The sequence below is a fragment of the Daphnia pulex genome, chromosome 12 (genome assembly GCF_021134715.1).
Source record: "Daphnia pulex isolate KAP4 chromosome 12, ASM2113471v1".
Classification (NCBI taxonomy): Eukaryota; Metazoa; Arthropoda; class Branchiopoda; order Diplostraca; family Daphniidae; genus Daphnia; species Daphnia pulex.
Window position 1 is genome coordinate 7,330,622 of NC_060028.1, and position 24,635 is coordinate 7,355,256.

Below are 24,635 nucleotides of genomic sequence, written 5' to 3' on the forward strand. Positions count from 1 at the left end.
AAAAGAAATTCCTTCCGGTTGTTAATTGTCAGCCCTTATCGGAAATAGTCATAATTTATTACGGTTACATTTCCTTTCGACAATCCGACCTGACTCCTTAATGAGCGCAATCGCAATGCATGCCAATTTGAGACGAAAATAAGATGTTTCACGAAAAGTAAAAAGTACCGGACAGCAGACAACTCAAATTGTTTCACGAAAACTTTGTCTGCTTTGATAATATATTGTATTTGTGATAAAAACGGTCAAAGGTCTACACTTTTTGAAATCTGTTTACAAAAAGCGCCATAACATTGAAACAGTGACTCTATCAGATCAGACTAGATACAGCATTGTTTGACGCCAAAAAGATTGGCGCGGCAATTTTTGTAGATAAGATTGGTGACACAATCAGTACTAGCAGTGCAGGAAGCTGCAAAATAAATCCATAAATTGCATTATTATTTATGATGTGCTTTTTTTAGTTAGTGTTGCGTTGGAGTCTAATAGCTTAATCTATAAAATATTACTTACAGAAAGGCTTGCAAAAGGTTTCGTCTAGGCCTCCCACATCGTCAGTGGATTCGGAATTGGTGTGATCAATGGCCATAACAGCCAAGATGCAAGCAAAAAGCTGAGTACCGGTACGCAAAAAATATCAATCAGATTTTAAAATATTAAGTCACAAATGGAACACTTTAAATACTATAGACAGAGTACTCACGAAGACTTTCTGGAACATTTTGTAGCGTCGGAAGTGCTGATGCTTATCGATTGGTGATTAATCATGTAAAAAGCGTCCCGGTATTTATACTGATTTGCCAATGGTCTGTTCGCACGCCTGCACTCGATTTGATATTCAAATAAAGACCAGAAGTGCTGCCTGTGCAACCAAAATAATTATATGCTAATAAGCGTCGCACATAATTTATTTACCTCAAATGATTAATTATCAGTCTGCATATAGCATTGTCAATAAGCCCGCATACATATATATGTATTTAATTGGAATATCAGCAGATCAGCTGGCGCTTATGTCAATCTGCGCCACTTAATTGCTGCTTATCCACACAAAGTCCAGTTGGCTGCTTAATTCTACAGCAGAGTGACACGCCAAATAAATAGCAGAGATACCGAACATCTGGTGAACCAATTTCAGCCTCCAAAATATTCTCTATACAGAATTCATTTCTGGATCGTCCGCAATCGTCCGCCGGTGCATAGGCAAATTGACTCACAAAAGTGTATATTCGAAATCTATACATAGACGTACTCACGTACAACGGTACAATTAAAATTTATGTAACGGTAATTGTACATTCAGTACGATTCCGGGTTCTTTTTTCCCCCTGTTTTCCTTATAGGCAACTAACTCGTCAAACACCTGCTGCCGACATTGGAAAAAGTAGAACTTCTTGAAGAACACGGTCTTCATTCACCAAATTGCAGCTTTCGAAGAAGCCCCATATGCTGTGAAAACGGCAACAGCAGTGCAATATATGTTTCTGTGCCGAGTATAGTCTTTGTAAAAAAAATTAAAATGATGAGAAAGAAATAGCTTTCTAAACGTGAATGAACCGAACGACCGGCCTCGGCAGATTATGGAGAAAGTAAGAAACGTAAAAGCGCAAATCATATTCATTACTACCTTAAAATGTAGCTATGTGTGTTTTTCTTCAGCAAATATGTTAAGATTTGGAAACCACTTTCACCACAACCACGACTGATGTACACAACATAGGTAGGCTACACATAATAAAATTATGGTAATGAAAAATAAAAATAACAAAATATGACAATTGAAATGGGAATATCCCCGGCAAGTCAAAGAGCATCTTGTGCAATGTCATCTGACATCAGCAGCACAGTCGTCCCAGTAAGAGAAAGCAAGAGGTGGAGTCTACGTTCCATGTCCAGTAGCCATATATAAATTCCCTCATACGTACACTTTTGGCGCAAAGTGAATTAAAGCGTTAGTTGAGTTCAGCCCGCACAAGTGACCACATCCTTCTTATAAATAACATGAAGGTACATATACTGTTCTTTCGTAGAAGGTTTTACAGTGTTTGAAAATATTCTCGTCTCTATATAGGTGCTTATCGTATCAGCTTTGTTGGTGTTGTTGGTGGTGGCGGTGTCAGGTCAAGTACAGCAGATCTTATTTCCTGATCATCCGGCAACAGCACCTTTCCTGGAAAATAACCGTCGTGAGCCGGCCTATCAGCATAATGTTGCCTACCATCCGGAACACAGGCCGCCGACAATGCCAAAAATCCTCGTCTTCATGTCGAAGATAAGGAAAATGTTTCTGAATTGAACGGCGGATTGTGTAATATGTTGCCGGAAGAGTCAAGTTTTAATCAGCATCCAAGTATTCATTGTTATTCAAATATTTCTTATATTGACTGTTGAGCGCGGTGGCTCCGTAAACGAAATCAAAAACGAACGCCACTATACACATGTATACAAACTAATTTATATTGGAAAATCCAAACTAATCATTGTGTTATTATTAAAATAGTTTCGCATCTTTTGGCGTTAACTTTTTTTTTTTTTTTGCTGGACATTGCACTCCAGTTTGAAAGTTGCGTCATTATTTTGGGTGCAGGAAAATCCAGAGGAAAACAATATATAAGGACCAATACAGCGACTCAGCCTATTTATTTTATTGTCCGTTCCGGAGCACTTAACCAGATGCGTCCTGACTGCTCCTGACTTTCCACAGTTAGCGAAAAAAAAAGGGAAAACTTTCGTAATAACGTTATTGTCTTTATATTGCGTTAGGTACATTATTGCTACAAAATAATCAATCGCGTCAATAGATATAAGCCTTTGAACCCCCCAAAAAACTCGGACACTGTGAATCGATATTTTTATTTTTCTTATTTATCCTCTGGCTATATATAAGACGATATGTGGACTAAAGAAAGTGAAAAGAAACCGAGCGAATGAAGCCGGAAGCAACGAATAAAGATACAAACTCTAAACTAGCATACTTCCAAGTATAAAGGTTATATAGCTACCGAAATGGAATTACCCGCATGTGATGTGTACACAGGTATTGTCTCTATCGCAAACGTAGCTTGGGGCTACCGTGTTGTTCGTGCCGTCATATTTTTCTCGAGGGCTTTTTTGTTTGTAGGTCGCTTGTTATTATCTCATACATCGGAGCCTATAACAACATGGCGAGATTCGGTTCGTTTCGCAACATCCTATAACACTGTAATAAGGATCTAAAATTCCTATACAGCTCTCTCTTTTCTTTTGCTTTCCCCCGTTTTTTTGTTTCTATATGTTTCGTTATTTCTCATTGTCTGGCTGATGTGTGATGATTGAACCCGGACCTACACACCAAAGTTGTTCGCACCAATTACTATAAAGCGACGACGGAAACTCGTCCACCACCTGCCTTGCTGATGTAGGCACCTGGACTTACGCGGACTGAATCTGAATTATCCTTGCGCAGTTTTTCCCCGAAGAGATTCTGACGTCAACATTCTCGCGCTGCTATTCTTTCCTTTTTCAAATTTTCTCACAATGAAAAAAAAACTGCGCGATTGTTGAATCAGAGCAGTGCCGAGTACAAGAGGAGGAGAACTAAGTTTCCCATTCTCTTGTCGAGCGAAATTATTCCGCGCAAAAAGGTTCAAAGAGAAAAGAGCGGCAGCAAAACGTGAAATATTCAAAAAGTTTCAACAAGCATTTCAAAAGGCTTGTCAAGACAATCTCTTTTTTTCGCTGTGTTGTATAAACTGATGCGTCGGCCTGCACTTATGCAAAACGTCGATATTATTACAGAGAAGTCGAGAGAGAAATTCGTGCCAGTCTGAAAACGTCGTTGGACCTGGCGACACGGAGACAGGAGTGAGTCAGGAGGTCACGACGAATCGAATAAAGGGAAAATTTGAATTGCACGACACCAACGAGTACCACCCCGGAGAGCCGGAAGAGAGCCGCTCCTTATAGTGGATATACGCGTCTTATCCAGATTTCCGACTATTCTTGCAATGTTCTTCTTCTCGGAATCAGGAAATGCAAATGAGGGTATACACAGCGCAGCTATCACGCGGAATTTGTTTCCAGAAAACTGCCAGTTCAACGAATCACGGCTTATAGTTTATGTATATTCAACCCATCAGCATTAAATGTAGCTAGAAAATCGGCGATCTCGCGACATCAAAAGCGGTCCATATTTCAACTCTTAAACTTTTTACCGCGTCCTTTCAATTCCAACGACCGACGCGGGAGTCTTTATATGGCTCGTGACGGACGTGCTTTATTATGTATATGTATGCTGTCCGTTTCAGACGGGAGATGCAGCCTTATTTAACGGCTGGGGGAGCAATCAATGGAATGAAAAGAAGGATCGCAGTGGCACGGAAGACAAAAAAGGATACACACGCGCACATCAAAATTCAGAGTATAAGAGCTGTAAAAAAGAAAATGATTTAGGTCGCCCTAATTCACGATAGCATCATGTTGTGATGCCCTAGAATGATGAGGATGATGGATTCACATCAAGAGAATACGCAAAATGAAATCAAGAAAAAAGCTTTTAGAATAAATCAACCTTTTTGGGAGAATTCCTTGTTGACTGTCGGAATTCCCGAGTGTGCCGTATTTTATACTTGGGATATATAACGCGCGCTGTTAAAGATTTATACGTAGATAATCGATGTAAACTCTCACAATTATTATTTCTAATAACCCAATCGATTACAGCCGCTCTATTTTTTTATCAATACACCTCCGCACAGAGATGACAGCAGTCTGTATCGAACGTGATGTGAATGAGACCGTCTTTCATAATAGATGTCGAATAGATGTCGTCGCTGATGACATTTCATCCACTGTGGTGACAAGCAAATGTGTAGTAGCTAGCGTTCAATCGGGATATGAGGTGCACCGTCGTCATGTGTAATCTATTACGTTATTTGTGCGCTGTATTCAACATATGTTTGGCGAAGGGAAACGTGTATTCGAATCGATCCCTCGTCGACTGGTGAATCAGACCAAACAATTTTCTTGTGTCAGAGAATGGAGAAATGAAAAAAAAAATCTCCCATTCATTATTAAGACGTTCGGATGATCGTGTAAGTGGAAACGGCAGCCTCAACACCATACCCTTCCAGCCGTTCATAATTTAATCATATCGCCCACGCCGCCCACGCCAATAGCTAGGGATCTAGTGTCCAAACAGCCAGCGAGTTATAGATTGCAATGAACCTGAAAATGCTTTCTTAATTACGTGTTCTTTGAAAATTGACAACTGCTGATATTATTGGAACGGTGCACGTAAATTTTATGAGACTCGACTGATTGAAACGAAAATTCAAATCTAGTTAAATTTGCATTTTAGAACTTCAACAGGGCGGTGTGAATCAAAAAATGTTTCAAATTGTAAATTGAGTGGAAGACCTCCAGTAATTATTCCAGTCTAAATTGGAGCAAAGAATTGATAAAAGAAAAGGAGCTATAGCGATCGTTATTTTCCGGCGGAGAGTCTACAGAAAGGTCGAACTGCGCACTCTCACATTTTCAAAAAGCTGGTGAGGTACAGCTAGTACAAGCAACTCACTAACGATGCGAAGGACGAAATTGAATCCACGCCGTGTACAATTTCACTCCGCAAGCGACAGAAAAATATTTTCCAAAACTTTTCCTAACTGCAGTTTCCTCCTCATTTTATCAAGACTTATTGTAACTATTGCGATAGTGCATGTGTAACGATATCGGTTATTGCGTCTGTTATGACGCCTCAGCTGGCATGTCTTGAAATAAAAGAGATGCATAGATATGTCCATATAAAGGCCTCTATAGTGTGAAAGAAGACCTTATTATCTTTATTAATGCCGCATTTCAGACCGCAGGCTGCACACATAAAGGAAGCCGACTATGCTGGGCGAACACTATGCTGTAGACGCGCCCTTTTCTCGGCCCGCAATCGAAGACGGCCAGGACACAGAGGCGGACGGACGGACGGACGCCGTCTATGAGCCAGTGAATAGCGAGCCCCTTTCATCCTTTCTAATCTGAGCGACGACAAGGCCGGCCGGAACACGCGGAATCCTTTTGAAGTGCTGCCTCTGTTGTATACGGAAAGACGAATAAGACGCTCGCTCGTCATCGGACAAACGTCAGCAATAATATAGTTAAAAGGAGCGGATAGAAGAAGAAGAAAAAAAACCTTGGAACTTATAGAGACGCGCGGATGTGTGTGTAGGATCGGGATCGGCTCATATTTTTTCGGTGGAAGTCGGTTGCTGATTCTCACAAAAAAAAAAGAAAAGAAAAAAAAAAGTGTTGACGAGTTTTATAGACCGCAATCGGTTTCCTTCCTTTCTCGGCGCTCGCAGGATCGGCAGCCAATTCTCGGATGGATTATTTGTTGACTTTATTCGCTCCGCCCCGGCAAGTCATCCGGAACATTTGCCTAGCTTCCATTTCGCTAGCTCCAGATTTGTCCTCTTTTTTTTCGCTTTTGTGCTGGATAATATTGATGAAAATCTGCTCGGCGAGTTCTGCGCCAGTTGGCGAATAACAAACAAAACAAGATCCTGTACGGCTTGGAATTTTGGCATGTATAGCGGAGAGACACTCTATGACACAGCCGTGACATCATTCAGTCTCTGCGACAAAAAAAGTAAACTTTTTTTACTTTGGCTTATGCCAAACACCAGCAGGAAAGTATATATCTACATTATTGTTGAACTGACGTTTCCATAGTTACGTAACGTTTTATTACGCACGTTGTGAATTATTACACACACATAACCAGAAGAGACGACACTGTACGTATATAAAGTATGTCTTTGTTTCGTGTTTGTTTATCTCGTTACATGAGTTTTTGGGCGTCACCGCTTCACTATAGCCACCGCGATAAAATATGCCATCGGGATGAATAAGCGCCAATAACTGGTATATATACGGGTGCGGGTATATCTATCTAGAGCTCGAACGATATATAGAGAACGCCCTGTCTTAGATCCTGGTGTGTATAGGATTCCATAAATTCATTATTCAATACGGATAGTTCGTCGGCGTCATATGGGAGTAGATATCTAAAGCGCCTACACCATCTACTATCAACTACTAGCCTATACACAGCGGCCAAGTTATTTATATTCAAGGGAGAGTCTGAGACTTATATGGAGACGACGCGGGAGCTGCTGCTGATCCATTATTTTCTTGATTCCGGGGCCCCGGCCAAAAGGAAACGAGGCAGATGTTTCATATGTGTGTGTGTGTGTGCAACGAAAAGCGGGAGAGGGATGAGCGCGCGTGACTAGCGAACCGGGAAACTTTCACGGGATCGGATAGGAGCGGCGGTGGCGGAGAGACGGCGGCAATTCTCATTAGCGAAACGGAACTCTATAGCGATGGAGATAGAATAAGAGAAGCGCACTGCAATACATAGCAGAGCGGTCGACACCGGTAGATTTGAAACAATTGCGTGGACCAGCGTGAATAAGGCATTAAAAAAAACTGAGAAAAAAAACGAAAGAAAAGACTTAATTATTTGATGTGAGCTGTTGCTTTTCATGCCTACCGGATACGATTTCAATTAGATATATGCGCAAAACCCTGCGGTTTTGATATCATTTGAGCGCCGATCCCGCGCGCGCTCTGTTCCGGTTCCCATGAGCAGTAAAGGATTTTAGTGCTGGCCTTTCCTCCGGCCTTTTGGTGCTATAAATCCACAGCGAGGGAGGAATGACGAGTATACAATCCCGAGCTGCTGCTGCTGCTGCTGCTGCTCAGCCCAAAATCGATACTAATTGAAGTTGATGGAATGTTCAGCTGTCCAGTTTTCCTCGGCACTTTGTGTGTAGATATAAGAGCGACGGCGACTTTCCACTGGCAATTGGCCGGCAATGGAGTCAAGCAGCTGGACCAGCCAGAGACGGGCGGCTGCTTCTTTCGTCGTGAGGACTCACGGGAATCGGGCGAACGTTCGCTCCTCCCTCCCCCCGGTCGGCGATTTTTGCCGGACCATTGATTTCAATTACGCAAACGGAGCTATCGTGAAATGTCTTTTTTACAAGTTGGGAATGTATCCTTGTACTATTGGGAAGATTCTCCCGCGATTATTCTTCGATTCATCCAACTCCATTTCCTTAGTCTTGGCTCGGGGGGTCCACTGTTCTTCTTCTTTTTCTTTTCTTTTCTTTTCTTTTTTCCTACCAGCCATTTCTTTCTTGTCCGCTATGAAATCACACGTCGTTCGTGATGGCGGTGGCGGGCCGGAAGGAAGGAAGTTGAGGAGGGAAGCTATATAGTACGGCCGGCTCTGTGCAAGAGAGAAAATTGGCAACCAAGCAGCTGAGTTCTGGGAGCTGAGTGAATAAGAAAAATATCTAGAGATAATAATGGGTCGTCGCTGTTGTTGCGATCTATAGTAGCCTATACCAGACGCCCAGAAACAATTATTTATTACCAATTTCTGTTTGTTTCTTCGCTTCCAGATGATGTTGGCAAGCGGCTCGGGTCTCCTGCTAGAAGTTATCGGGGGCTCAGACTTTGTCCATGTGGAAATTGTGTAACTGCCTTGCAGTACATACTGTTGTACATCAGGATATATAAACGGATCAATGGGCATCCAGCAACTCCCATAGCGCTATATGTATGACACTCAAAACTCGGCAGCAGTTTACAACCGGGGAAATGAGATTCGGCCGTCGCCCGCTGACTGATTTCAATTCATCTCCATTTCCCGCGCCATTGGAAGCTGGCAGAAACTATACGTCCAGCTACATATAGGGCCGGCCACCAGCAGCCACGGATGGACCGAGACGAGCAGTGAAATAAAGAATATGAGAGCATTATATGTGTATAGGCCAGGGCGAGAGAGAGAGAGCGCTATACATAAGGAGAGTGGTTTTTATAACAAACGGAGATTGGATTCACGCGGGGGACTGGGCTGTGTGTGTTGTGCTGGGCTGTGGAGAATAACCGCAGACAAAAAGAGCCCACAAAACACATTCTATAAAAGATTCCGCTGGCGCGTTTGCGCATGATGGTTTCACTGTTATCAGCAGGCCACGAAAATTGGAGAAGAAAAGAGAAGAATACTCTGGTAGAAAAGGAGAAAAAGATGGATGAAGAAGAAGAAGAAAAAGGGAAGCAATATCTATTGGGCTGAGAGACAGCCGTGCCCAGCACAGTTCACACGGAGCGGCGGCGGTGGCGCGTCGGCGTCGCCGTGAATGGTGAGGGGGCCAACCGCACAGCGCATGGTACAAACACACCGACGTCAAATACAAAAGCTAGACGGAAGATTGTGTCATATCCCCAGTTGGCTGGTGAATGGCGAGACATTCACAACCGTTTTCCATCCTCCAAGCGTCTCCTGCTTTTTGGCCGTTTTGGTTTTTGTCGGCTCGTTGATTTTTTTGGAAATTTTTCTTCATCCGCGTCAATTTGTTTGCCAGCCATGATGGATGCGCTCGTGTGAACCGCAACAATCGTGTTTCCATCGATGACGGATTGAAACGCTTGGAACAATTTCTCTCCGACTTTTGCTTTGGCGAGTATTTCCGTCTCTCTTATTTTCCCCTCTCCATTTTCTCGGAGCTTTCGCTGGGAGGAAAGAAAGAAAGAAAGAAAAAAAGAGTGGCCGGAGGCGGGTGGAAGCGGCCCGGTTACACGCATCATGGATCACTGGACAATATCGTTGATGATGGCTTGCACTCTGGCCGCCTTTGCCGCTACGTCGGCTGTTTATTCCCAGCAACCCGTGCTGATGTCTGAAGTGGATATCGCCGCTTTGGATATCGCCGGCCATCATTTCGACATTGATTCTCCTTCGGACGGTGAGTAGTACAAATTGGAGTGATCCCGGGCCGCTCATTTCCCAGCACATCACCCACCCCGTGCAAACTAAATCTAAATCAAATGGATATATAGTACAGCAAGATAGAAAACGATATCCTGCAAATACACTTATACGACTCGGCGGTGATTAGATTCGTCCATGTAAATACATATTTTCCAGGAGGAGAGCGAGGGGGATTCAGATTGCGTCAACGTACCCAAGAGTTTTATTTTTAAAATCTAATCGACGCAGGGATATAGAGAGAGTTGACAAGTGACGGTAATTGGTCTAGACGCTTGTATAAAGGAGAGAAACAAGACAGTTTGATGACATAGGTAGAAAAGAAAAGGAAAGTGAAAAGTTATTTTGAGTACGTTACCCTCGCTCCAACTTGTTTGCTTTGCTCCATCAGTTATCCGAAACAGAATTTGTTTTTATCTAGTATTCTCCGGTACGAAACTGTTGATTGGCAAACAAAAAATTTAAATGAGGAGGCCATGGAAAAAGCCAGCGTGAATCGAATTACGTGTGGGCCTGCTGCACTAAATTCATTTAGCGTGAACGGTGTGCACATGGGTGCCGGAAAAAAAAACAAACAAATAACGCGTGAAATGTTTGTACTCAACGCACCACCGCGGCGCTCCTATATATATACGCCCACGTCGCCAGCACCTTATCAAAATGGGAAACGGTTCAGCGGAGCGAAAATGAACTTTTTTCTTTCAAACGTGGAGTTATGCTATACTGCAAGAGGCAGTATAGAGGTCGGTTGGATCGTTTTTTAAAGTCTAAACATTTTTTTTTTCTTTTAAAACTATAAATCAGGTCGGTTTCAACAGCGCCAGGATAGCGCAAATGAAGCGAGAAAAGCAAGAGATCCTCTGCTTGGCTCCTTCCCGGTTAAACCGTACAGTTGCACGCGGTGATTTCGCCTTGGCTTTTTTTGAGAGATTAACGAACGTGAACGTTTAAGCCTTTTTGTTTGTTTTTTTAGTTTTACCACATCCATCTTGTTATCAAGGAAGATTTGTATGTCCCAATCAGGGCGTTTTCGGTTCTTGTTTAGGTTCGAATCGGTTATTCAGGAGCGCGGGATGACAGGGGCGGCCGATAAGGAGGGAGAGATGGGCCAATTAATCGGCTTGATCATGATTGATTGATTGGATTGCTGGTGCTCCACGTCTTCGGTGCTGCACACACATACATCTTCCATATCAATATGGAACCGGTGCTGCTCGCCGAGTCGACTCAAGGCGAGTGGTTATTGACACAGCAAAAGGGCGTCGCCCTCCTTTTGGTGTTTGGTTTCATCAGGGTTTTTTTATTAATAAACGAGAAGATGATTAAAAAAAAGGATGGGAAGCCTCAACATGAAGACCTCGCAAAGAGGAAAGTTTGGGACAACAAGCTGATGCTGCTGGTCTACACTGGGCCAAAAAAAGACAGAAAAGAAAACCACACGGGAGCGCCAAGTAACAAGGTAAAAAAAAGAAGAAAAGGTGAGTTGATGGCCGCGATCGATATAATCACGACGCCCTTCCTGTGCGTTAGCTCTCGATCAAAGGGGAAGAACTTGACGCTTTGCCGATGAAGCAAAGAGTATATAGATATAGTATAGGCTATAGTATGTATAGTATAGTATAGTGGGACGAAGTATACACAAGAGCGAGACCTTAATATCCTTGAAGTAGAAAATCAGTGACGCACTAGTGGTGATGGTCGGGTTGCATGTTGGCTGTGCGAAGAGATTGTCTTACCGCCGTTACCATTAGCCCTAGCCCGGCCATCAGGCCCTTCCCCACACATATATAGGACTCTAAAAACATCAGACAGCAGTACAGCGGGGCCATTATATTGCCAGCAATCTCTATATCCTCCTTTTTTCTTTTTCGTTTCTGCGGATGGCTGGATTCGATCCGTTTTCTTAAGAGGCCCATTTTATTTATTTTTTGTTTCTTTTCTTCTTCTGCCCGATGATTCGACAGCAGCAGCAGCCTCCACCACACCACAGCACTTTCAGCTTATACAATCAAAAATATATCGCCTTTCGAGTCTGGATATAGCTAGTAGTTTTGACTGGTCACATAAAATAAAACAAAAGTAAAAGAAACTCGCCCAAAACAGCAGTCATCATCAAAGTCTTTATATGTGAATCGGCAAAGCTTCTTTTCTTTCCATTTTTTCTTTATTCCTTTTTTTTTTCTTTTTCTTTTGCTTCTTTCAGTTTTTCAAGTATATAGAGAGCGCCCAGCTCATCGATTTTGTCATCTCTTGCTCTTTCACACTTCGGTGACGACAGTGGCGGCTGATTGGCGAGTTCTACTCACTTCCTTTTTCTCCTATTTCTTTCTTTCTTTCTCTCTCGTCTCTCTCGTCTCTCCAACTTTTCTTTCCATATCTTTTCTTGTCTGCGCACTCTCTCTTCCCCGGCCGTCCGCTTTTGTATTCCATAAAAGCTTGCTTGGTGCCAGAGAAAACTATGTGTACCCATATCTTTATTTTTATTTCTATTTTTTTTTTCTTATAAAAAAGGCGATTTCAAACTGAAAATAAAAGTGTTGGGGGATAAAAAAAAAAAGAAGAAGAAAAGCGGAATAAGAAAACTATAGCGGATGAGACAGATAGAAAGATGTGCTGGACTCGAGAAAGAATAAGTTTCAAGTATGTTTTTTTTTTTCAAAGCAAAGTACCACGCCATTTTCTTTCGAGGGAACGTAATTCCCGCAACTATAAGCTATTTGCTAAGGCCTTTAGAAATAAAAAGTTTGCACAGCAGAGCTACTATATACTATAAGATCACTCTTCTCATTTTTCCCTTTTTTTTCCTGCACTCTGTCTGGAATCTTTTTTGGGTTTTTCTTTCGTATCTAATCTCCAAACTATATAAAAACAAAAGTTAAATAATACCAAAAGTTTTAGTACAATGGTAGAAAATGTTTTGGGCTTTTGAATATTTTGCGCTGCCGAGCGGATGCGATCCAAGTTGATGCTGTGCGAAAAAGCTTGCTTCTTTCGCCGTTTACACAGCAGCTCGGAAATTCCCGGAGTTTGGGGATTTTTACAGATGAGATGGATGCCGGGGAGGGCCGGGGTATTCTCGATAAGAGGGCCAGCAAGGATTGATGAATGAAAGTCAGAAGCTGCTAGAGAGCTTTAAGTATATAGCGGTGGGAAGGCCATCAGCATCATCGCGGCCGAACTGAACAGCACAGCAGCAGTGCCGCAGGAACTTATTGCTGGATATTCTTCTTCTCGGCACAGGATCAACGTCAAGATGTTGATGGATTCGGTGCAACTGCAGATGCTCGACAGCAGTCATTACGTCACGTACTACATATGCAGTTCGCCAACTTCGACCAAAGTCCCTTTTACTCCTATTTTTGGGCCTTTCCATCTGGGTAGAAACAATCGCTCCTAATGTGGACATCATCAGGATTGGGCTTGTGTATACACTTACTGGCTTTCTCGTATATGTGACTTGACTTGCTTTCTAGCTTCATCGCAGCTGAATGTTTGTACTCTCCTCAGTGCTTATGGGGTGTAGAATGGGACTCGATGATCCGCACGCTTGGCCTGTGAACACGATCAATAGATCCAACATTCTAAATCAACACTCGTCTTTCACAAACACAGGGTCTAGCTGCTGCCGCCTTGGTCCGACTACAGTTTCAGTTCTCTCCTTATACGCTGGGCTAAATGAGAAGTGGATGAAGCAAATATCATCAGAGAGTGAGAGAGAAAAGGGCGTCTAAGTGACCGGCTTTGATGGAATGTTGATTCGCTTAATAATGACCCTATAACTTTTGTCATTCGAGAGCAAAATGTATATATGTATATAGGATATGGGACCAATCGAGAAATGAATAGTCTGTTAGTAATCGTGAAATATCCAAAGTTTTATCACCTGAGTATCCTGCCTTTATACTACCGTCATAAAATTGGCGATTTGTCAATGTCTATAAAAAGACGACAGGCTGTGACAGCCCGACAAAGTTTGTGTTTTTTTTTTTTTTTTTATATCACTAAGCGGATCCATCGTAAAATTGTCGATTGTAAAATTGCGGACATAGGCACACAAACAGACAAGGACATTGAAAATCCCGCGGTAGTTGAAATAGCCGCTGCAACGGCGATTCGTTTACGTCAAAATGAAATGGAGACCAACCAACCGTAAAATGGGATGGGAAAAAAAAGACAAACATTCGAGACGGATTTTCCTTTTTAAATTTATTCAGCAAAGTGGACTGTAAAATCCAAGCGAGGAGAAACTTAAAAAAATAAAAAATAAAATAAAATATAAAACCCAAGAAAGAAATCACTATTGAATCAAGAATAGATGTAATACGAACGATCGTGGCAGGCGATTCGCATGGATCACGACCAAGATGTATTTATATCTTTTACGATCGATCGATCGATCGAAATAAATGTGTTTTTTATGGCCTATTCTTTTTTTTTTCTGGCGTGTGGTGACATATTGAAGCTTGTATAGGCAACCAAGAGTCAATATGTACACACCATCACGCCAACCTATTTTCCCTGTTCCCCTGATAGATGATGCAGACCGACTACTTTTCGGGAGCGGTAAAACGGTATTACGTGTAACCCGTCAAGGAACACTTTTCGCATTAGACAACGCCGGGTGCAAACTAGCCCACTTCTTTTGTCTACACTCGACTCTCGTGCTAAAAGCTTTCTTTTTTTTGTGAAGACTACTGGCGTGTGATGTCAAATATATTCAGCGCACTTGAACAACTTGGACTCGCACACGTAAACGGACGAATGAGTTGTTTCATCTAAAAGTAGTTGGCGCTCTTTACAGCAGCAACGGGGATCGCTATTATTTGCTCCCCGAAATTCAAATGAGATATTATAACGGAATGGTTTCTCCAACAAAGGAGGGACCGCGGCGTATATAATGAGACCGAGAGTCGTAACGACGTGTGGTGGGGATAGTCAGTTGCAGGCCGGCAATGGAAACGCGGGCGTTTCCTCTTGAGGGAACATTGAAATCTAATTGGCCGGCGAGCTGTACATTTGGTTGCCTCAGACGATTCATTCACGCTCTTTTGCCTTGTCTCAACTTCACATGCAGAGATGACGGCTTGCTATTACTGCATCAACGTTTCCAGCAACGAGATGTGTAATCGCTTCGCCATAGAAACACCTTGCTCAACAGGTAAAGTGGCCAGCCATTTCATCGCTCGATATTCCAGTTTTCGACACTATATCTTTATTGAGATGAGAATTTTATTCGTGAACGCAGCTGACGATTATTCGAGTGATATGACGGTGTGCTACACATTTCACGTGATGGACGAGCGGGGGAAGACGGTGACTGTCACGAAACAGTGTGCAACTACGGAGACGTGTTCCTCACAAGTCGGTTGTCGCCCAGATAAAGCAACCAACCAAACGGTAAATAATTCCAGCCCTTATTTCTTTTTATACTTTAATTGACTATATAGCCGCTAGGACCTTCTTTTATTTTAATTTTATTCTGCGGCGTTTTATTATTTCCTGCGTTGTCCTCCATTCTTCGTATTGATCTGTTCTTTGTGCACACACCCAGTTCTCATTTCTCTCTTCTTTGAAATCTTTTGGGGTCACGGGGAGTACAGTACGCTCAGCGATCTATGATGGGCGGGGCAGGGGTGTGGGTGTACGTGTAGAAATCCCGACGTAATTAAATTTGTTTCATGTCATTTTTCTAATCAAATTCCACCCTGAAATCATTATAGGTGTGCGTCAGCTGCTGCGATTTGAATTACTGGTATATGAAATTCAATTGTTCAAATGTTCAACTATTCTAATCATATTTGGTTTTCGGTATGCAGCAACGTGGAAGTAGCGTTCAACGCCAGTGATGCCGTGTTCCAGCGCTCCAATGATGAGACGGCCGCTTTCTCATCGGCGACGAGATCCGCCGATGGCGCACGCTGGGCCCTAATGCATCAGTCACTTATTTTCTTTTTACTCGCCTTCCTGTCGTCGTCAATCTGATCGATCCTTCTCAGTCGTCGCTCATTTGAAGCTCTACACACACACATACAATTTCCCCAACACCCAATCAGTTCAGTGCGTTTTGGGGGGAGAACCTCCCGGTGTCTAATGCGCTCGTGATGTATCCGGCAGATGTGCCGTATCATGGCGGAATTTGAATTGCGCGCGCTAAACTCCGTTTCCTTAATTTCTGGGTGGGAGGTTTTTTGTTTCTGTATAGCCGACGAAGGACCACGGGAAATGACATGCTGTTGCTGGTGTTTTCTTTTTTAATTTGGGGTTGTGTCGTGGTCCTTAAAGGGAAGACGTTGCTGGCATCCCGGTCACGCCGACGCGATAAGGCCCTACGACACGCGTCGTGCCTTATCACCCGTCATGCAGTTATGTCAAGTCTATTAACAGTTGAGGGTGGAAAAAAACAAACAAAGTGGGACGGGCTGTTTCTTTTTTTCACCCCCCCCCCCCCCCCCAAGCAGCGTAGAAAGCCAGAAAATAAAACTAACAAGAAAATAAGTACGAGAAAAGACAAAACAGGATCGGCTATACAAGGAAGAAAAGTGTTTCACGCGGGATTCAAACACGCGTCAAGCCTCGTCTTCGCTTCCCCTTTCCACTTTCACTTTACGCCAGTTACAAACACAACCACTTCAGTTGATCCGAGATTTGACGCCGACCGCCACGCCCTTTATTGTTCCTTCATTCATCGTTTTGACACGGACCATTTTCACGCCAGCTGTGCAACGCTCGCGCAGTACCGTAAACACTTCACAGTCGGATTTCCAAAAGTACCCCTTCTCTCAACCGAAAAAAAACTTTCAATGTCGTTCACACTTGATTCCTTGTTATACCTGCTAGTGCAAAGCTGAATTTTGTCGAGGCGTATAAACTTCGATTATATGGCGGTCGGGTTGCGTCATTGTGCAGAGCGTCTATATTGCATCCGAACACGCGGGATCGGCTGAGAACCGCAGAAAGACGATCGATATAAAGAGAGGTTCTTTTCAACCGCATTTCATGTCGGCTCCTTATTCTCGAGGAGACGAGTGAAAGACAAAATCTAAATTGAAAAAAAAAAAAAAAAAAAGAAAAACAACTAAAGAAGATGGGAGTTTCAAACGAGCAAAAATTTCTCATGTGGATGTGCACAGCGTACAAAACTGAAGATAAAAAATTCACCGTGATTGGTTTTCTGTATATTCCTCGTCCTGTTCTGATTTTTATTCTAAACCGGGATGGAACTGAATTTGTTTTTTGTTTTTATTTCTCCTTTCTAACTGTCTGTTTGTCCGACAGTGTAACATGTATGTAACATGCGAAATGTGATGGGTTTTATATTTTAAAAAATAAATATATGTACAACGCGTTTATAGTTTATATGATTACTTATTCGCAGTTAGTATCAGCATAGATCTCCGATTGTATAACTAAGTTGGTGCAAGTCTCTGGGAGCAGAGCTGAAGGATGTGGTCGACGTCAACTTCTTATCGTCTCGTTTTATCTAATAAGATGAGAAGATTTAATAAGATTTCCCTAAAGACGTGTCTTTATTTATTTCCGATAAAAGGGAACTCGTGGACCCGCTGTTTGCAAGGCTCTACTGCAGCAAAATAAATAATTTCCTTCGAGCACAAGTAGCCAAACATAAGGCCTCAAGTGTAATCATACTAATTTGATAATTTCTAAAAGAGCTCTACTACGACCCAACCCCAAAGACATCTAGTCCGCTGTGACTGTGGGTCGGATGGTTTCTACAAAATTATGAAAGTGGCACGGAAATTATTTTTCCAACCATTTCGACGCTTTGTATTTGAATGTCCAGTTAAACCCACTAAAGGCGGAATAATTCATTAAACCGTGTGATCTCAAAGATATCAAGTGACAAACGAAACTTTAACAAGAAATTGACCTAAGCTCTTGTGGTGTAAGCTCCTGTAGCAGATCTAGATCATCGGAAGCCCATTTACAAGCTGATATTATGGACAACGTGACAACCGGAGTAGCCGTTAGATGGCAATAGTTCCTCTGCTCTAGCTTATTTCACTCACAATCGTACCTCATCTCTTAGACCATCTCTTACCATGAAATATACTTAAGTACACGCACAAGAATGTCTACTATTCGGGTTACACTAAGATTCAGCATTCTATTAAATTCAGTAGCTTACCTCCCAGTTTCAAGATTCTAACGTCGTCATAAATGATGTTAATCAAGGATAGATCTGCGCGAATATGTAAGTAACACATTAACCGAAAAGTTTAAATGAATGAAAGACGCCGATTGTCGCACAATTGTCAAACAAACTTAAGTTTTAATCGACATTACATAACAACAGATCGGGGTTAAGAGAAATACATGAATAGGGAGAGCACACATTGGTTGGTACGATGAGTGATCCATCCAACGATGTGCGTTTGGTAACAATCAGTTTAACTTCAACATAACGATTGTTGTGAAGACATTCAATTCCAATGGCAACGGACCGACAACCAGCTCAGTCCATTTTAATACTGCCGTAAATGTATCGCACGAACTTGAGCGACGCGAAGAACGCCACCGTGCCCAGGGCCAGGAAAAAGGCGTAACAAGTGATGAAAATGGACGAAAAGAATTCGGTGGTCTGAAAGAAACCCGACATGTTGGAGCGACGGAAATAATAAAAAGCTGCATAGAGAAAGATGAAAACGCTAGTGGATCCTGCCGAGAAGATGGATCGCCACCACCACTCGTGATCTTCGATGGCCAGTTGGAAATAAGTTAACGCGATGGACACGGTGGCTGTGACGCAAAGGACGATGATGAAGGTCAAACCGAGGATCCCGTAGAGAGTGTAGGGTTCACGGCTCCACAGAGTAGCGAAGACGTAGTACAGTTCAACCGAGATGGCACTAAAAGGAAGGAATCCACCGACCACATAGTGGATCATCCAGGATCGGTACCAAGGAGTCGCCGGAATCTCTCTGGGAATGTTCTTGGCCCGACAGGGTGCGTCAAAATCGGCTGCCACATTCTTGCCAAAAATTCCTCCCAAGACAGTCAATGGGTAACCTGGCCAAACAAAACAATTATTTAAATTTTAATTCAATCATATCGGCAAACAAAAATTTTAAGGATTGCCTCAAACATACCAATAAAGAGCCAAACCATCATCATGAGAAGGACAGTGGTAAAAGGTAGAGCTTGAGTAGAGTGATACATCCAAGCCACCGTGTTTTGAATTCCCCAAAGGACAAACACTGGGACGGCGAAAAGGCACGACGTCAGGTGAACGCACTGAACCCACCGAAATCCTTCGCCCATTTGTTTGAAAAATCGGCAAGCCACAAAACCGCTGACGATGGATGTCAGAGCGTAGAGAAAGCAAGAAGCCGCATTAACGGCTCCATGGCGATGAACGTTAAATTGTCCGGCTAAAGCCAGAACGATGATAATTGCCGCCATGCACAACAGCTGGGACCCGACACCCAACACGGCGCAAAACAGCATTTTCCTCTGCGGGAAGCGGAACACGTCAGAGTGGATGATTTTCCAGCCGTACTCGTCCACATCACCTCCTATTTGGGTTAGAATAAATTTAGCGTGATGGAACAATGAAAACTTTTTCTGAATGACCAAGTTTACCTGCTGAATCTTCACTGTAACGAGCGAAATCTTTTTTGACGATGCGCATTAAGATGACGGCGACAAAGCTGATGAGTAGGAAAGCCAAAACCATCGAATTCATGACGGAAAGCCAATGAATTTCCAGCGTTACTGGGAAAAACTTGCGGGCTTTGAAACGATCCAGCCTATCTTCGAATTTCACACTGGTGGGAATCCATTTGACGCTATAGGTTTGAGTTACTTCGAAGTCGGTTTCGATGGTTTCGGGTAATTCGACGCCATCGCTCACGGACACATTGGCGCTAATGATTTGTTTATCGTTGTACTCAAAGATGAATTCGTATTGGGTCCAGACAGAGATTTTGTGGGTGTGGGGGAAGAGGCGTCCCTCTTCCAGGTGTCCAACGAAGTTTCTCAAAGGTAAATCATCCACAACAAATTCAAAGTAATACTGATCTTCGATAGCTTCAGACAGCTTCTCCAACTCTTTCTTCTTCAGATTCAATGTACAAAGTTTTTTCTTTTCGACATCAGTCTTGAATTTCAATTTGTACAATGATTTGGCCATTCTGTCTCCATCGAGTACCTCTCCCAAAGACATGCTACGATGCTCAATCTGTTGGTAAATGGAGCCATTTAGAATCTTTCAACAGCAGAGTCATGAGATAGAAATGAATACTTGCCTTTTCCGGAATGCAGACTGGCAGACTATAATAGTGATAGGTTTCATGAGGGTTGTTGTATGGACCAACTTTGTTGACGTACAGTTTGACCTACGGCAGAAAACCGGTTTAGATTAAAGAGACACTGCATCTACATGACACGTATGCTAGTTGACACAGGTATATCACGGTATTAAACCTGAGGGGTAGCAACTGTAGCGATAAGTGCATATAAAATAGATTTACCTCATCATTGTCGTCGTATTTTTCAGCACCAACTGAATATCCACCCCATTCAAGAAATGGAAACAGAAAAAAGAGAATGAATAACGTCCACGTAGTCATTGTGTTTTGAAGCAGAATTATTAGCAGACTAAAAAATTGCCTGACAGTTGGGCCGACAACTAAAGTGTAAAACCAGATGCTCTAGTTCAACAAAATAAGACACGGGAGCTTTTCCGTTTGCGGGAAAAGATAACGTTACAAAATTCCAATTCGTAGAATCAGAAATCTAATCTCGACGGAAATCGACGTAATTCTATCGACGAAATTACAAGAATGACTTGCAGCTAATAAAAGACGATAAAATACGATCTCGAGCCAATGATCGAAACTACTCGAGCGTAACGACAGATGAATAGTTGAATACGCATTGACTGTGCACAAAAAAACAAGTTTCATTACTCATGATTTTTTTTCTCTCTATCAATAATTGCCCACTCCTATTATTACATAATCTGACTTGTCATTCCCGCAAACCTATTTTTTTTTCTTCCTTTTAGATTCCCGAACTGTACGTCTGAGATGAGATAAGTCGCGGCTGTTGGTCGGAAAAATCACAGGCGCGTGCCTTATGAAAAGAAATCCATCGACTATTGTTCGGATAAAAAAAAGAAATAATGGCCATAAAAAATATAAAGCAATCGTCAATGTTTTTATTTCATTCACTTTTGAGCGACCCCTGATTTTATCCGAACATCAATGAACGAAATCACTCACGCGCATCTAATGTTGAAAAAACAGTCCCCCCCCCCATACAGAGAGGGGGGATTCACAGTGACTCCAAGTTATTTGAAATTTTAAACTACACGACTATCTTGTTGTTCAGCAACGTTTCCTTTTGGTTCTTACGTAACCTATGTGGTGAAAATAAAAGCTCCGGTGTAAAAATGGACGGAGACCTCCAACTGAGATTTCCCAGTGAGGGGGGCAAACATGTTGTACATAAAGCCATTCCACAATTTTTAGCCAGCCCACGCAGCGTCTAAAGTTCCAGTTATGAGCCCCACCCAGAAATCCATCCATCATTTATCGTGAACGACAAAAAGAATAACACATGTACGTCGTATACATTATCGTGTGGGGCTTATGAGTTCAACACAAGATGATTTCATATCTTAAATGTAATTTGTGGTTGAGGGTTTTTTATTTACGAGCCGACGTGTGGTTGCTCGATCGTGTCCGACACGTTTTTTTTTATTTATTCCAACCCCTTTGATAACAATATCTCATCCATCAATTGATTTCTCTTTGAAAAGATTCAAACAAAAAGAGGACTCGAACAAAACCGAAATGAAAAAAAAAAGTTCAACCGTCCGAAGACAAAAAACTATTTTGTGACGACGTGCCGATTTTTTAACGACACACTCCCCTATGGACGGAACTCTATTGAATTCAAAAAGTGATCTGTAACTTTTATTTTTTATTGTTACGTTATTAAATTTATTTGGTATCTTGTAGCCTATACATCCCTCCTCTCTTGTTCCGAAACACTTATGGCATTGTGATGCCCCTGGTCGGTTGTGTGTGCAACTATAGGCCTGTTGGTTTTCATTGTTATTTTTATAAAAAGGCAGATGGTATTGCGTCAAAACCACGCACTGTCTCTCTCCATCGTGTACGTAAGTTTTTGTGATTGTTATTTTTATGGACAATCACAATAGGAGATAGATATACATCCTAACAATGTTTGAGCTGTCGACACACAAGAGTGTTATGTAAGGATTTCCCCGGTCAATCGAACTTCATCTTTTCATGCGTACGCAATATAGCGATTGACTTTTGTATACACATACAAATAAATATTGGGCCTATATGCTTTATACAATTGTGTTCCAGATTGACTCGATATGATTTCGATTGAACGCCAAAAGAGAATGTATAAGAGGCCTATACGCGGGGGAGGATATTCCCCCTGTCGTGATATTATAGTAAAAAATGTTAGCCTATGGTGAACTTTTGTTGTGTTATACATTATTGTAAGATTGGACCGTTGGACGCCTTCTGGGCTGATTCGAGTCTCATGGACGACTGACCGCCACTTTTTGACACTTGACGGCCGGACACTTGTTTCTCTCCCCCCTAGCTCTATATGATCAACTCCCTTAGATATATCAAACTCAAAGGGCCGGCTGCTTTTCTCTATTCGCTTCGATGACGATTGCTGCTGTGTATTTATACCACAGCATATAACACACACACCTTATATCTATATCTACTTTTACGTCGGGAGATATATTGCACTCAACCCCCTCGCCCTTTTTTCGGGTAAAAGTGTCGACTAGAAGGGAAAAACCCATTTCGAAAATTGTCATCTGTCGCGCGGCTATGTTGTGCTGGATATGTGTGTGTCGGCGGCAGCAGTTGTTTCCACTCCGGCAGCAGCACTTAAACTTTACAAGTTTTCCTTCTGTATGATGCGCGTCTCTAATAATTATAATGAACCTTTCCACACAACATACAACCCATACACGGATGTGTATTATATGCCGGAGAGAGTCGACCTTTTCACGCGTCCGTCATTGACGTTCATTTTACACTGTGACGCAGATCGAGTGTTGGATGAGGGTGTGAGTGGTGTATCAAAAGAAATTGGAGGGGTGGAGGTTTGAATGAAGACGGAAACTTTTAGTTTTTATAGAAATCAACAGCAGCTTTGACGCCGCCGTGTTGTATGTATATGGGTTTGATAAAAGAGTAATCATGGCCCTTTTTCGGTTTCTCTTCATTTTTCAGCCCGCCGCTCAGCACCCCATCCTTTTTTTTTTGGTGTGTAGCTAGTTCCCTCGGCTTGATGGTTTGTAAATGTGGGCTATTGATCTTCTATGTACTGTGAATGGGTTACATTTACATATGTTTAAAAGAAATTTTTTTAAAAATAAGCTGCGACAAAAAATTTTAAAAGTCGCAAATGGACCGAATCGTCAACCCTTTCAATTTCAAATTGATCGGCCGTTGCATTTACATGATCAAAGGAACCCTAATTGTCTTTGGCGGTCTTTGGTTAGAAATTTAAGTCATTTTTGAATTGGTATATCAAATCGGATCACAGAATCCATTGAAAAATGAAATCGAGCATTGAATTCTCCCTTTTCAACTTATTATAGTCAATCATAATCCACCCTGCCGTACGTATACGAATATACATCCATCTTCAACCCCCTCTCCGATTAGATATATGTATAATACGTGGAGACTCTGTAAACCCCCCGACTCTTTCTATGTATACGGTACACACTTATAAGAGCTGTGGGAGGATAGGGGGTGGTAGGGGGGGGGGGATAAGGTTATGTGCTGTGTGTGTATACACACATTGAAAGAGATGAGGGAGACAAGGAAAAGAGAGGGGGCGGGTAATCATCATTGAAGCAGGAGAGAGGGGTGTGTGTGTATCTAGATACCGCCGAGTGTGAGAACCGGCTGATTCGGAGGTTTCCCACGTGCCCACGTCTCTCCTTTTGTGTAATAAAGGTATATACACAGGCTATACGCATTGGAGTCCCCGACCGCTAATCATTCGTCTGATTAGCGCATATTATATGCGCTAATCAGAGCGCATATAATATGCGCACGCATATAATAGACAGCACATATTATATAGGCAAGTCGAATAAGCGCTAGACGGCACGAGCGCTGCTGTAAACACGCGTGATCCAATGAACCAACCGGTGCAACAGCACTTGTTACATCTGCATAGTAATCTAAAAAGGTCGCCGTTTGAACTTTTCGTCGAAATTCAATCATGTACCATTGAAAGGGTAATTCGAACAAATATCCAGACATTCCCGGAATTGTATTTTATCCGTCTCAAAATTATATATAGGATGAAATCATTATTTAGTTGCTGTATTATTACTGATTTGATTAAAAGTAGAAATGTTAAGATGTAGAAATCGAAGGAATCGAATTTCTTTAGACCTGTCTGTCTAGGAATATATAATATACTTCCGAGTATAGTGACGCTATTACACATGTGTCGATTCGTGAAAGAAACAACATGCAGCTGCTGTCTGTCCTTGCCTCGCGATGGTGTACGGAAACTTTACGTTGCACGAGAGATTGTCGTTAAGCCGAAATGTTGAGGGTTTTTTTTTTCTCTTTCTATATTCCCATGCAGCAGTAGAGATATAGTAGAGAGGGACTATAAATACAATTCTTCAATAAAAATTCATATTCATTTCCTGTTTGGCGTTTTTTATTTTATAAGGAAATAAGGGACGCGCAAGATAGAGAGAGAGAGGGGAATTCAACTATTCAAGTGTATATGCTCTATGGGGGATGATATATTTACATAGCTC

The 24,635-nt window shown here is 42.2% G+C and overlaps 2 protein-coding genes and 2 long non-coding RNA genes across 5 annotated transcripts; 2 read left to right on the forward strand and 2 right to left on the reverse strand.

Moving 5' to 3' along the window:
• Window positions 1–207: 207 nt before the first annotated feature.
• On the reverse strand, window positions 208–834 carry LOC124208794. The gene is made up of 3 exons (XR_006880594.1): window positions 704–834; window positions 514–613; window positions 208–412 (listed from the first exon to the last, which is right to left on the reverse strand). It is a non-coding gene; the product is annotated as an uncharacterized LOC124208794 (long non-coding RNA).
• A 76-nt stretch (window positions 835–910) lies between these two features.
• On the forward strand, window positions 911–2,629 carry LOC124208796. 2 transcript variants are annotated; one of them, XR_006880597.1, is made up of 5 exons: window positions 911–1,264; window positions 1,344–1,589; window positions 1,640–1,720; window positions 1,804–2,007; window positions 2,072–2,629. It is a non-coding gene; the product is annotated as an uncharacterized LOC124208796 (long non-coding RNA). The 2 variants fall into 2 exon arrangements; XR_006880596.1 differs by having other exon boundaries at window positions 1,660–1,720.
• Window positions 2,630–9,261: 6,632 nt separating this feature from the next.
• LOC124208852 (ly6/PLAUR domain-containing protein 6B-like) lies at window positions 9,262–17,159 on the forward strand. The gene is made up of 5 exons (XM_046606718.1): window positions 9,262–9,791; window positions 14,889–14,972; window positions 15,060–15,211; window positions 15,535–15,566; window positions 15,631–17,159. The coding sequence occupies exons 1-5, from the start codon at window positions 9,632–9,634 to the stop codon at window positions 15,794–15,796; spliced, it is 594 nt and encodes a 197-aa protein (XP_046462674.1). The 5' UTR covers window positions 9,262–9,631; the 3' UTR covers window positions 15,797–17,159.
• A 923-nt stretch (window positions 17,160–18,082) lies between these two features.
• Window positions 18,083–20,463, reverse strand: LOC124208653 (transmembrane 9 superfamily member 1-like). Its single transcript, XM_046606500.1, has 5 exons — window positions 20,305–20,463; window positions 20,080–20,169; window positions 19,415–20,012; window positions 18,922–19,347; window positions 18,083–18,841 (listed from the first exon to the last, which is right to left on the reverse strand). Exons 1-5 carry the CDS (start codon window positions 20,401–20,403, stop codon window positions 18,288–18,290), a joined length of 1,767 nt encoding a protein of 588 aa, XP_046462456.1. The 5' UTR covers window positions 20,404–20,463; the 3' UTR covers window positions 18,083–18,287.
• Window positions 20,464–24,635: the final 4,172 nt, after the last annotated feature.